Source organism: Neurospora tetraspora (assembly GCF_033439725.1).
Source record: "Neurospora tetraspora strain CBS 560.94 chromosome Unknown B0H65scaffold_8, whole genome shotgun sequence".
Taxonomy (NCBI): Eukaryota; Fungi; Ascomycota; class Sordariomycetes; order Sordariales; family Sordariaceae; genus Neurospora; species Neurospora tetraspora.
This window is the reverse complement of record NW_026944390.1, coordinates 2,755,065-2,768,473: the sequence shown is the minus strand read 5'-3', so window position 1 is coordinate 2,768,473 and position 13,409 is coordinate 2,755,065. Positions and strand designations below refer to the sequence as shown.

The 13,409-nt window shown below is 51.8% G+C and overlaps 5 protein-coding genes across 5 annotated transcripts; 2 read left to right on the top strand and 3 right to left on the bottom strand.

Annotated features, from left to right (window-relative positions):
- Nucleotides 1-1,574: 1,574 nt before the first annotated feature.
- B0H65DRAFT_512350 (uncharacterized protein) lies at nucleotides 1,575-3,753 on the bottom strand (the record flags this gene model as incomplete). The annotated part of the gene is made up of 4 exons (XM_062828564.1): nucleotides 1,575-2,479; nucleotides 2,530-2,927; nucleotides 3,002-3,342; nucleotides 3,508-3,753. The coding sequence occupies 4 exons, from the start codon at nucleotides 3,751-3,753 to the stop codon at nucleotides 1,575-1,577; spliced, it is 1,890 nt and encodes a 629-aa protein (XP_062677992.1).
- A 56-nt stretch (nucleotides 3,754-3,809) lies between these two features.
- On the bottom strand, nucleotides 3,810-7,469 carry B0H65DRAFT_435246 (uncharacterized protein; the record flags this gene model as incomplete). Its single annotated transcript, XM_062825186.1, has 4 exons — nucleotides 3,810-4,022; nucleotides 4,201-4,605; nucleotides 4,741-4,753; nucleotides 5,392-7,469. The coding sequence occupies 4 exons, from the start codon at nucleotides 7,467-7,469 to the stop codon at nucleotides 3,810-3,812; spliced, it is 2,709 nt and encodes a 902-aa protein (XP_062677991.1).
- A 1,162-nt stretch (nucleotides 7,470-8,631) lies between these two features.
- On the top strand, nucleotides 8,632-10,249 carry B0H65DRAFT_325712 (CTLH/CRA C-terminal to lish motif domain-containing protein). Its single transcript, XM_062823467.1, has 3 exons — nucleotides 8,632-8,852; nucleotides 9,056-9,251; nucleotides 9,497-10,249. Exons 1-3 carry the CDS (start codon nucleotides 8,746-8,748, stop codon nucleotides 9,938-9,940), a joined length of 747 nt encoding a protein of 248 aa, XP_062677990.1. The 5' UTR covers nucleotides 8,632-8,745; the 3' UTR covers nucleotides 9,941-10,249.
- Nucleotides 10,250-10,867: 618 nt separating this feature from the next.
- On the bottom strand, nucleotides 10,868-12,358 carry B0H65DRAFT_479319 (NADH-ubiquinone oxidoreductase 21 kDa subunit, mitochondrial). The gene is made up of 3 exons (XM_062827524.1): nucleotides 11,685-12,358; nucleotides 11,424-11,531; nucleotides 10,868-11,363 (listed from the first exon to the last, which is right to left on the bottom strand). The coding sequence occupies exons 1-3, from the start codon at nucleotides 11,927-11,929 to the stop codon at nucleotides 11,057-11,059; spliced, it is 660 nt and encodes a 219-aa protein (XP_062677989.1). The 5' UTR covers nucleotides 11,930-12,358; the 3' UTR covers nucleotides 10,868-11,056.
- On the top strand, nucleotides 12,353-13,403 carry B0H65DRAFT_325716 (mitochondrial F1-F0 ATP synthase subunit F of fungi-domain-containing protein). The gene is made up of 5 exons (XM_062823468.1): nucleotides 12,353-12,518; nucleotides 12,588-12,602; nucleotides 12,970-13,120; nucleotides 13,224-13,289; nucleotides 13,373-13,403. The coding sequence occupies exons 1-5, from the start codon at nucleotides 12,471-12,473 to the stop codon at nucleotides 13,396-13,398; spliced, it is 306 nt and encodes a 101-aa protein (XP_062677988.1). The 5' UTR covers nucleotides 12,353-12,470; the 3' UTR covers nucleotides 13,399-13,403.
- The last annotated feature ends 6 nt before the right edge of the window (nucleotides 13,404-13,409 follow it).

Here is a 13,409-nt window from a genome sequence, read left to right as displayed (position 1 = left end):
GTTTATAATAATAAAAAATTAATAGTTAAATAGATTAATAAGAAATTATATAAAGAGGTAGGTAATAATAATAATAAAGTATTATTAGCTTTAAATATAGCCGGCTTTTATAAAATAAAGGAGGTCTTCGATACCCTTGATAAATATAGTATTAATTGAACGCTAATCCTTAGCAGTTTTATACCCCTACTATAACCCTTCGATACCTACATTAATAAATTTATTAAAATATACCTCTTTGATAAATACGAATAATACGTCGAAAAATAGACTCCTGGCAGGAAGAGGATTATATTTATATATATTATTATATAGGTAATTAATTATTTTAAATTAGAAAATTCAAACTTAGTAGTTAAGTCCTTTGTCGATTATAGTATTTCTATATACCCCGACGGTTTAGAAAATTAGAAAATAAAAATTAAAGGGATTAATTAACGGGATATTAACGTTTTAGACTTTTAGCAAACTATTAACGCCGAAATTATTAATAATTATATCGAACTAAATACGGAAATTACCCTTAACGAACTAGGTATAAATTACACCGATTTTAATATAATTTAATTAAAGGCCTTCTATAAATAACGATGGATCTTTAGTTTTAATAAGCTTAAAAAGTTCGAATTTATCGCTAAATTTATTGCGGTTAACGAAGAGGCTCTTATTATAGCTAAATCGGGGGTAAATAATATAGAATTAATGATTAAAAATAAAGAGGGAAGTTTAATAGCGCCAATTCTAATCGATTAATATTATTACCAGTATTAATCCTCGTCTTTATTTTTAATCTTCGTTTTTATTTTTAATAACGATAAACTCTTCTACCTATATAAATACTTTGCCTTCTTACTACTTTCTCTCAATACCCTGTATATTGTAATTTCGCTATCGCCTCCCTCTCGATTTTATAAAGCATTTAACTAAATAATTCTCATTCAAAATTTACTCTTTAATAATATCCTTCTACTGCTCTCGGATCTAGCTAAAATGATAGTTATCATTTTTAAGGAATAAATTAGTAACGTATATAAACCTAGGGGAGGAAGGTTGCTGGTAAATAATATTATATTTGTTATTAACAGTAAAAATTCTAGTATTTTCAAAGTCTTTTGTTACGTTTATAAAACGAAATTAAATTTAGTTAGTAATGTAGATTGTATAGCCATTTACGTATAAACAATATCGATAGTCCTAAGGTTAATACGAGGTATAGTTTTATAGGGAAGAATTGAAAATATCGTTGTTTTTATGGCTAGTATTATTAGTTAATGTGTAAAAAGGATAAAACGATGAAATCAATAGAAATTAGAAGGTTGGCGGTCTCCAGAACCCCCTCTTTTGCCAAGGAACTAGGTACCCCTGTGCACCCCTTGTATAGCTACGTTAACGTGCCTACTTTGGCTTGCAGGAGGCTTACAGAAGGGAGCTAACCATACTATAAGAAGGTTAGGTTCTGGTGGTAGTCTGGGGAGTAAATCTCTTACGACTGGGTAAAAGCGGTACCTTGGCACCTCTCCGCGGGGCGATGACGCTATCTACAAGTACACTCATACTCGGACCGTCTACATGTTTTAGGCACCTCTAAACCTCTCCTTCAGCGCCTTTGCAATGACGGATCCAAAAGCCTCGAGCGTGCCCTGGGCCATAATCTCCAGCACACTCATGTCCAAGCCAAATGCTTGCTTCAACCAGCGACGCAACTCGATGGCCATCAGCAAATCCAACCCAATCTGATGCAGCGTGAGGGTCAGGTCCAGGTCCTCCTCCGTCTTGAGCATCAGGCTGAACGTCTTGCGCCCAACCTCGCGCGCCAGGTACGCCGAGCTGCCGGGTTCGTCCAGCACGTCGACATTGTCAGCCGCCGCCTTGAGGAAGGCGACCAGCTCGGCCGATGACGAAGAAGATGATTTGGTGGTACTCTCCTCTCGCACGTTGTGGTAGAAGCCCATGCGTCGGTCGCGTCGCCAGTTGGTCCTCGAGTCGGTCGAGTTCAGATTGCCCTCCCCGCGCAGTCCCATGACGAGCTGACCGGTGCTTGTCCAGCCACAGGCCGAACAGCCAGAGGTTGACGGGGACAGCCTGATGGCTAGCTCCAAAAAGTCAAGCAGCTCCGCCTCGCCCACGAACCAGAGCCCCTGTGCCTTCATGTTCTTGCGCGCGAACGCATTCTCGGCCACAAACCCGATGCCGTTAATGGGGCAGATGTTGAGCACCGAAGCCGGCAGCGACAGCATGCGCCGGTACTGGGCAAAGGCCTCGAGAAAGGTGTTGGCCGCGCTGTAGTTTCCCTGCCCGGGCTGCTCCACCACCGTCACCAGCGATGAAGCCATAGCAAAAAAGTCGGCGTCTTCCTCTTGAAGCGCCTCGTGCAAGTTCCACGCACCCGTTACCTTGGGGCTGTTCGCTACCACCCAGTCGCCATGCCCCATGGTCGCCATGGCCGAGTCACGGAGAACCATGGCCAGGTGGATGATCCCTTGACGGCGTGCGGCGCCTGCGCGACTGCTCGCCTAACATGCAACATACTCTCGACATGGCCGGCCACCGTGACCACAGAGCAACCACATGCCTCCAGCTCCCGAATAAAGGCCGCATCCTCCGCTTTCTGGCCTGCGCTACGGGACAGGAACACCAAGGACCTTGCTCCCCGCTCCACGAGCCATGTCGAGATCGCTTTGCCCAGCCCGCCGAGGCCACCAGTCAGCAGGTACGACGCGTCGCTCTTGAGACGGACCTCTGTGGCTCGGGCAGAGCTGACGAGTTCAGAGCTATCCGTTGGCATGCGCACAACCACCTTGCCGATATGGCTGCTGTCCTGCACCATCCCAAAGGCATCTTGGACAGCCCCTGCCTCAAATGCTTGGATGGGGTGTATGGGCCCAATCATGTTGGCTTCGTACAAGTCCACACACTGCTTAAGGAGTCTGTCAGATGTTGCGAGTTAGCCTCTGTACACCCCAAGGTATGAATTAGCCTTCTGGTCGGCAAGGGCACTTACGCTTGTGCACGTCGTGGCCGTTTTTGAGCGAGGTGTGTCAGATCCACAGCGCTATACGACCTACTCTCCAAGAAGTTCCGTATCCCGAGCTTGCCATTTTCACCAATGTCTCTCTTTCCAAGCTCAATCATCTTGCCAAACTCGGCAACACAGTCCCAAGAAGCGTGCAAGAGCTCGCCCGCCACCGAGTTCAGGACCATGTCGACGCCGTGGCCGCCTGTCTCGCGCAGGAGGCCGACCGCAAAGGACTCGTCCCGAGAGTGGAATATGTGGTTCCTCGGAATGCCAAAGGTCTGCACTAGATAATCGACCTTGGCCTGATTACCCACCGTGGCAAAAATCTGCACATCTTTGATTAGCACCGATCCGCCCTTCAGCCGTCAGGTGGTGTGAAAATAGTCCGAACACTTTCTGGGTGTGGTTTGTTGTAAGCGTGTCCGGGCTATTTTTTACACCACCTGGCCGGCAATATGGAAAACAACAGTGGAAAAGATGTCATCACAAACCTTGGCTCCAATGCTTTGGCAAAGCTGAATAGCTGCGTGGCCGACACCACCAGCTGCCGAGTGGATGAGAACAGACTGCCCAGGTTCCAACTGCCCGATATTCAAGGGAGTTTCGATCGCAGTCGCGTGGCAAGGGGTGGGATGGTAGGTGGTCGAATCGAAACGAGTATCATAATGAGTTACCGAAGATGGCTCGAATAGGTGGGTGACACAATACGTGTTATTTGCAGCAATCGATGTAGGCATTACCCGCCGAAAAGGGGAAAGATGAGTTGCACGGGAGGGGGGAACATGGACCGATTCTACCATGGACTAACCCCGTACACACCAATGACCCTTCCAGCATCGGCATCCTTCTCACCCTTTATGACTGCAGCCACTCGGTCCCCTCCGTCAGCCGGTTCTACCGCCCCTCTGTTCCTCAGCGACGCAGCATCACCCGTGAAGTTGGTGGCGCAGAGTCCGGGATCCGCACCAATGACGAGAAACCCTTCCGGCTTGAGTCTGGCAGAGTACTACGCGAGAGGAAAGGTTAATCGCCCGTCACTGGGACTCTGAGCAGGAAAGAAAACTGACCATAGTCATGAGCATATTCAACGCCGCCTTGCTAGTACGATACTCGGTACCGTGCGGGTTGTAGTACGGAGAGGCCGGGTCCGCCGCGTGAGTGATGGATCCCATGCTTGAACTGACAAAGACCAAGCGCGGCGGCTTGTGCTCCGCCTTGCGCAGCAGGTCGAGAAACGCCTCGGTCACGGCCAGAGCGCCGACCACGTTGGTCTCGAGGACGCGCCGGAGCGCCTGGGCCGTGGGCGGGCTGGCCGTCGAGATGATGCCTGCGTTGTTCACCAGCACGTCGAGTCTGCCGAAATCGGCTGCGACACGCTCGGCTGCGGCTGCGATGGACGCCTCGTCCGTCACGTCTAGAGATACCGAGGAGGCGGTGCCCTTTGCCTTTACGCCGTCGGCTTGTTGCAGCGCCTGAGCCGCTGCCTCACCCTTGCTGCTGTCGCGGCTGCCGAGAATGACATGGTAATCGGCTGAGGATTGGACCAGATTCTTGGCCGTCTCATAGCCGATGCCCTGGTTTGCGCCTGCCTGGGGGTTTTAGTCTCGTTGTTCTCACTTGGGGTGCTCAATCGAGGTAGCCAAATGGTCTCTCTTACCGGTGATCAAGACAACTATCTTTCCGGAATGAGACATGGTTGAACGGTACCTAGCTAGGTAGGAAACTTTTGTAGAGATGCTTGAGAGGTTCAAGTTTGAGATAAGGTGAACCAGATGCAATGAAAAGGGCGGTACGTCTTCAAACGGAGGGAGATACCTTGTTATAGGCAATATTGATTCTTAGGGTACGGAAGCCCAAACAAAGGGCGGGGAAGAGGGCTCAGTGAGGTATAACTGCAAAGAAAGAAGACATCACAGGCTTGCTACCGGAGATAAGGTTGCAAAATCCGAACCATACGTACCTACCTTACACAATCCCGTGTGAGGAGCCCGCATCACACACAGTATCTCATGTTGTTTTCGCTGAACTTCAGACACTGGGAAGGATGTGCAAGAGTGTCAACGTTGGCATTGAAGGAACCTACACTCCGGTCAGCATAATACCTTGTAATCCCAACATTAGCAGATGTGGAAACACTCCGAGCTTACTTGCCTACCTATTCACCAATCCTCAACATCAGCAAACAAGGCCGAGCAGCCGGTGGACTGAAGGGTGTGTGCGGCGCCTTAGGTACGTTCGCGTATCCGAACCTGTGTCAAGCGGCCGCACCGCCAGGACCCCAAATCCGTGGGTAGTCAGTCGGAAAGAACAAGCGCAAAGGCAAAAAGACTCCGAGATGGGACACTTTCAGTTCCTTTCGCAACACAACTCAACACAATCTCACCTCCATCTCCCTGAACAACCCAGCCAGCGGTGTCCACTCAGCTTTGTACTCCTCCTTCCTCACATACAAATCCATCTTGTGTACACGTTCATACATCGTTTCCGATCGTCCATTCAACATCCTCGTCACGGGCCTCAACATCAACGCCAATAGAGACCCGTTCGCCTCGCCCGAATAGGCCCGTCCTGCTAGTATCAGGGCGAGAGCCTGTACCTCCTCTTCTCCCTTGCTAATACGGCCTCCAGGTTCCGAGGTATCATCCAACAATCCCCTCGGAACATCAATCTCCTTCCCTTCCATAAACTCCGGCCACGTAACCGTCCACTTCCCAACCTTCCTCCACCACAACTCCTCGTTGTTCTCCTCGCCACCGCGCCACTTGAGCCTCATATCCAGCACGGTTCCCCTGATAACCAGACGTGCCGGGATCTTGTAAGCCCCATTTCGTGCCAGCTCCAGGATCTCTTCGTTCTCTCGCTCCCAGTCTAGTCGCCTCCATTTTGTTGCCTTTTGTGCGTGTGCGTGTGTGAGGCCTGGGCTCGAAGAGGCTGGGGAGGCAGCTTCAAGCTCGTACTCTACATGAATCTTGGTGCGGCTATCGAACATTTTGGAAAACAATCTGTCGCGCTCGACTATACACGTCTTCCAACCCGCCCACGTCCAGCTGGGGAATACCGGTCTCCGGAACTGCTGTGACAGCTGTTGTATTTTGTCGGGCTTGAGTACGTGGTACCAGGAATCGGTCCAGAGGAGGCTTTCGACTAGTTTGTAGGTGAGACTAGTCTTTACATCCACCTCCTCCACTTCCAGTTTTGGGATCGGATCTGTGTTGTTCCCGGGCACGTTGTTCTCATATGTTTCCCAAAAAGTCCGCAACTCACAAGTCCACAACCTTTGTTGGTTTGATTCATTCCGCTCCGGCTGGAAAGGAGCAATGGGCATGCCGTAAAAGAAGGAGGTCCCGTCCCCTTGGTGTTTGCTTGGGTTCTCCGCTGTGTACATGCCAAAGATACCAGCAACAGCATCGAGAGTGTCGGCATCAAACGAAAGCTCTCTCTGGCAAAATTCCTTGATCCGATCCCAGACGGTGTCGGGGTTGGACCAATCCGTCATTCGACGGGGGAAGATGAAGCCAAAGTTGGACTCTTGGTCGTCAAGGGAGAGGCAGCGGATCTCGTCAAACTTGTCCTTGTCCTTGACATCATCAGAGACATGCCCACCGCTAGGTCCATCAGGAATCGGCAACGACAAAACCTCGTCCCCATGCATCTCATAACACTGAAAATACACCATCTGGTCCGTAAACACCAGCCTCCGCCTAGACAGGAGTCCCTCCTGGTACGTCCAGCCGCGGGTATGCCACTTTGAGTTCGTGATGGCGGCTCTCGGCCTTTCGTATAACACCAGGGAGATCCCTTTCCCTTCATGTTGGGCAGCATCAACTTGAACAGTAAGCTGTTCAGCCCTCCGACGCTCGCTCACCCCCGGCAGCCCATACTCGGGTCCCTCGCCAGCGGCGGCAATGATGGTTAACACGGAGCGGGAGTAGATCCGGCCCATGTTCTCGATCTGGATCTGCTTGGCTGGCAGGTCGTCCTGCGGGATGCAGTACCGGTCGATCCAGAGGTATCTGTACCCGAGGCGCTGGACGACTTGGATCGTGTCGCTGATGGTTAGGGGTAGGGAGTCTGGGAGGGATAGCCGTTGTTGTTGCCTGATGCCAGAGCCGGGAGGGGGCTTGATTTTGACTGGTCCTTCAAAGGGACCTTGGCCCCAAACATAGCTGAGGGTGACGTATTCTGGTGTCTGTGACTGCTCTCCACAGGAGGTACCGCCGGAAAGGGAGGCAAAAGACACAATGTTTCCCGTGGTGCAGTCGATGACTTGGAACCCGGGGATCTGGCCGGTTCCTACACCACCATCACCCTCGTCGGCCTCGCGAGAGTCGCACCGTACATGTCCGGACCGGCAAAGTTGCAGCCACTCCCCAATGAGGCGGTAGTTAACCTTGTCGGGAAAGAGCTTTCTAGCCAGTATCCCGCCACCCGTCTCTCTAGCTCTTGTCAACATTGTCGTCAGCGAAGAAGACGAGTGGTCATGGTCATGGTCGTCGACAAGACGCAAAATAGCATGTCCAACACTCTGGGTATCCAACCGTGCAGGCATTCGGACACCAACGATTTGCAGTGCCAAAACATCCTGCACATTATCTCTTGAAGACGAAGTAGAGTCTTTCTCCTTTTCATCGACATGTCGCAGTCGAAAGCCCTTCAAGGAGTGGAAACTCTTCAGGGAGACGCCCATTCGATCCTGGCCTTTCATATACGCAATGTCCTTGGAGCGGATCTGACACTCTTGATAGAAAGCGCAAAAGGCACACGTCGTCGCTGTCGGGTCGCCGGGGGTTGGCCAGCCATGCCTCGCCCGGGCATTGAGTGCGTCAAAGCAGTTGCATGTTGGATCTTGGGCTTCGTCAACGGGACGGCGGTGACTCGTGAAGATGGATTTAAAGTCAATTCGGCTGCATGGTTCGCAGAGCTGAACTATGCCCGAGGATCTTGGTCCCGTCATGTCTGGCAGTGAAGGCTACTTACCTAGAAGAGGCTCTCGTACCGTTGGTACGTACCGCTGGCACAAGACAAGGCTGTCCCCTCTTGTCCAGCTCTTGCTTATCGAGCCAATCATTCTCGTGCAGCATGCAACCCGCCTTGCTGTGGCTGAGATTTGGAGAAGGCGCCCGCGGTTGATTCGTCCATGCGCGCCACAAAGCAAGTGACCAATGGCAGTGACGAGTTGAAGCTCCAGGGTACAAGAGCGCTGCGTGCTGCCCCGCCAAAGTGGAAGGAAGCTCGGACACAAATCTTGATCCTCTTCCGTTGGTTCAATTCTGCCGTCTGCCGGCTCCCACTCACTCCACGTCAATATCCGCAATCTCTTCTCGTCCCCCTCCATCTGCAAAAAAACTATTTCTACGCCGAAAGTCTGCGTCATCCCAATTTTCTTCTCTTCTATTTCTATCTCTTCCAACCACAACCGGGCTTCCGGTTTCGGTCCACCCCCCTCCACCGCTCGCGCGTGCGGCATTCGGTGACTTCATCAGTGTGCTGGCACACGTGAAAGAAAACCGATGCGGCAGTTTCAGTAGCAACTGAAGCGTTCTGGCTCATCATCCACCAGGAGGCGTTCGGCTCACTTATCCCCAATCCACATCGCTCTTCGTACTTCTACCACTTCCGGTCGTCGATACCCGTCTGCTTCACTGCTCCCACGGGCCGGCTGGTTTGAGCCTCTTTTGATATCTCGCACCACCATCACCAACAGCCAACGCCATCGGCAATCACCAATCATGGACATTCACCGCCGCATACAATCACAGACTTCCTCAACTTCGACTGCAACTCCCTCCAAACATGCTTTTGAAACGAGGGTGGCCGACGTCAAGTCGCCAAAGAGGTAAGCTTCATCCTTCTCTTGCCTCCCCAACACTGCACCCAGCAATATGATGATCGCATTTAATGGGAATCTCTCTGATATCCATGAGGAGAAACTCTGCATCTAATCTCGAAAAACCCTGAACTTTGCTGTACCCTTTGACTTGTCATCGAAACCACCATTACACGTTGTTTGGTATTGGACAGTGGCTAACAGCATCACAGTGACATCAATGCTCTGATCCTCGACTACCTGATGATGGAGGGATATCCCAAGGCCGCCGAGAAGTTCCAGAAAGAGGCAAACTTGAAGCCCAAGCAGGAAGACCCTACCATCAATGCTCGTCAGGAGATCCAGCACGCCATCCATGTTGGAAACATTCAGAAGGCCATCTCTGACCTGAATGAACTCGATCCTGGTGTAGGTTCACCCCTCTACTCTCTACACCCACTCCTCCCTTGAGATGATTAGAACACGAGTTTCAATCATGCACCACGCATAAGCCTTCGGGTAAACCTTTGGGTTGGCCTTCGGGTTGACCTTTGGGCTAGCCTTCGGGCTCTTTGATGAGAACCAACCACTTCTTTATGATTTCTCAACCAACATCAACTTTGCTGTCATGCCTCCAAATTTTGCGACGGACCTTGACTAACAAAGTTGCTCAGATCCTGGACAGTGACCCTCACCTGCACTTCTCCCTGCTTCGGTTGCAGCTTATTGAGCTCATCCGCAACGCCAAAGGATATGATCCCACAGCAGCAATCAACTTTGCCCAGGAGAAGCTCGCTCCTCGCGCTGCCTCTAACGAGCAGTTCCTGAAGGAGCTCGAGAAGACGATGGCCTTGCTCATCTTCCCGCCTGACAAGCTCCAGCCCGACCTGGCCGCGCTCCTCCACTCTGACCTGCGCCGTAACACGGCAGCTCAAGTGAACGAGGTAGTCCTGCAACGACACACGGAGCGGCGTGAAGCTGCCATCCGTCAACTTGTTCGCATGCGTGCCTGGGCTGAGGCATCTTGCCGGTCTAAGAAGCGAAACCTGCCTGACCGTATCGAACTGGGTCTCAACAATGGAGACGATAATGGGCATGAACCCATGGTTACGAGTTAGGAACCTGCGTCAGAGGCTTTCTCGGGCTGAGCGTTACGGAGAGCAGTAGCTGGCAATGATGGGGTTGCCTTTTTTCTTCTTTTTTTTTATTGTTTTATTTTTATACCGGAGTGGTGGCGTTTATCATTATGATTGGAGGTTCAACGATTTGAAGCATGTTGCAGGCGTTGGGACAGGCGGTAGAACATGACGCCTTGGGTTTCTATTGGGGCATAAAGTATTGCCAGCGGTTGGTTCCTCGCGCTATTATTATCCGAAGAGGGGTTTACAGCACTTTGTGCTCTATTGACACAAATACAATCATGTTTTGACGGTCAACATTCGTTCTTATTCTGGTGTTGTGATTGCGTTGGGACGAGGATTCATGAAGATCATAGGAGAAACATATCGTAAAACAGAAATGTCCAGGGACCGAGTAGGTCCAGAAGATGGGTTGGAGCTAGAGCAACAAGTTGGCCAAAGGGCAGCTAGTATGGAGCGGAACAGGATCACCAAGAAAACACGGATATCCAGAAGAGATCAGCAACGTCTTGCAGCCCGAGACTTAAGGTAATCAAAGTGTTGGACAATACGGGGGAAGGGTGAGGTTCTAAAGACGGGAAGTGCTCGACTTGTGTATGGTCGTGGATCTGGGTGTAGAGAATCTCTATTCGTGTGCTGTAACGAACACGACGGACATCACCAGAGTTATGGGACAGCAACACGTTAACATGACACTTGAGACAGCAAGACACAGAAAGCACAACAGAGGTGCGAAGGTATGTATTGTGTGCAAAACGAATGCTCTAGGTTCATTCTATGGTTCCGTGTCTCCCATATTTACAGAACGAACAGTATCTGTCTGTTACCTGTTACTTGTCCGTCTCAGTGAGAGCCTTAGAGGTTTTCCGTTCTTCCCTCTTTCTTGTTGGTACCTGTAGCAAATTTCCACCACCTTCAGAGGTCCAGTGATCCCTCTTTTCCCGCATCCCCTCGTCCCCTTCCGCAGAGCACCAGCACCAGCACCAGCACCGGGCCAAAGTAAACTGTCTGCCAGCTCCTTGTAGCCATGCCGTGCCATGCCGTGCCATGCCATGCCCATCTCTCCCCCCTTCCCCCTTTCGTCAGACCAACCCCTTACTTAGTCCTAACAATCTTCAACTTGCCGGGGCTATACAAAAAGTTGTTCGCGTACGCCTTGGGCGTAAAGTGGCGCTGGTTCGGCTCCTGCACGAAATACTCGTACCCTTGCTTCTCCGCGAAATGAATGGCTTCCTCCTTGGTCCGGAACGTCAGGTGCGTGCCCTGCATATAGTCGCCCGACGATTGCCAGCCCATCAGCTGGTTCTCCCAGCGGTGGCCCTTTTCGAGAACGTCCCAGTCCATGCGCCAGAGGACGCGGCTGTTGGAGGATTGGGTGGCGGGTTTGGAGGGGAGGAAGATGCTGCTCGGGGTGTTAGTGAGGGATGGGGGAGGGGATATAGGAGGGGGGAGGGAGGCTAACCGGACGGTGCGGGCCTGGAGTTCCATGGGGGCGCCAGAGACGACGGCGGCCGGGAGGATGCCTTCCTCGGAACCATTTTGGATGTGCTTGGGGACTGGGGTCCAGGTGCTGCATTTGAAGAAGCAAATCGTCAGAACAGTGCAGCTCTCTGAACCCATACTGGACGTTACATGATGACCGTATCGGTTTCGTATCTTGTTTATTGAAGTGTGTAGATGTAGTTGATTCATAATGGTTTATAACACCGGCGGGGGCGCATACGAAGTGGCTATATCAATGGGAACATCGTAATCGGGCGAGTTCCGCTTGGGCGTGTTCATGGGCGAGTCCTCCTTTGCGAGCTTCTCGGGCACGCGGGCGGATTCCGCAGACTGGACGGAGTCGTTGGGGGTGCCGCTGCTGACTGCTCGAAACTGAGCACCCGGGCCGATGACAGACGCTCTGGGGATCGCATTCGTGCGCAACATGCGCGCTGCCGAGGCGGTGGTAATTCGTAGTGCAGACATGGTGGGAATGAGTTCGGTTTCGATATCGTGGGTTTATCAGTTATACCGTCGACCGTATCGATGGAGTCGGAGAGGAGTACACGGTGGATTCGGGGAGCTTGTCGTCCAATTCCCGCCGCGAAAAGAGGAGCCGCAATTGATTGTGACGAACTGACGATATCCCAGCCAGTCTTCAGTCAAGCAAGTCGGGGAGAAGCACTGACCACCTTGGCTTCCGCTGCTGTTGCTGTCGTTGACGCTGTGCTGAGGCTCTCCAAGTCGAAGCCGTCAATGCCAAGCCCAACCCCCACCATCTCCCCTCCAATTGGCCACCCGGAAACAACCGCGCAAGAACCTTTCTTGCCGACAGCAGCAGCAGCTGCCACTGCAGACAGAGAGGAATGAGTGAGTGGCCCGTGCTCCCCCTCCGCCGCGCAGAGACGGCAGCCCGGTTCAAGTTCGCCAAAAGAAGGTCCTTGCGTTTTAACAGCTCAAATCCGTGACAACATCGCCAACCCGGAACAACACCTGTGCAAGTGCTGAACCACCACCGACCGCCAAAATGAGCTTCGTCACCCGCCGTGCGCTCTCTACACTTATCCCCCCCAAGGTGAGTTTTGTTGTTCCGGAGCTGTGTGAAAAGTGGTGACGTTGGTTGCTGACAGCAGTTGTGTGCTAGGTCGCCTCTCCCAAGGTACGTTCGATTTTGATGCAGCTGCGATTCCGACGAGACATGATGCGATAGACGAGATGGATTGGGCTGCGAACTGCGACAACTCCTGCGAGGGGTGATGGGTTGGAAGAAAGAGCAAGGAAGATTGGGACATATGGCAATGGATGCTGCACGATGGGAGAAGGCGACAACGATGCGGGCACAGCAAAACTTCGACCCGGGTGATACGGAGAACTACGAAATGGAGGAATCCAGCAGGGCCATGACGAAAAACAACAGCAACGGAGCAGGACCAGCAGAAAGGGGGAATGCAGAAGGAACATAATGATGCGATTGGGCGATACAGAACCAGGAGGTCCAGTGGCTAACTCGACAACCCAAAATTCAGGCCATTGGCGGTGCCCCCGATGCTGTCGCCATGAAGCGCGTCGTCTCCTTCTACGAGAAGCTTCCCCGCGGTCCCGCTCCCGAGATCAAGGCTTCCGGCTTCTGGGGCAAGTACCAGGCCAAGCACTTTGGCAAGAACCCTAGCGCTAAGCGTACGTCACCCTTGGACCCGAGATACCAGCAGAAACTCTACGAGAAGGGAATTCTGTGGGGAATATGGCAGAGCAGGGGAAATGCTGACATGGAGGAAAACAGCCATCGTTCACGCCATTGTCGGTCTCCTGATCGTCGGTTATGCCCAGAACTACTACTTCCACCTCCGTAAGTGCTCCTATCATAACTGGCATCTTTGCGCTGGCAAAGATTAAGGGGGTCAGAGACTGAAGCTAACGTGTGACAAATAGGCCACCACAAGAACCACGCTCACTAAGCGGGCGGAAC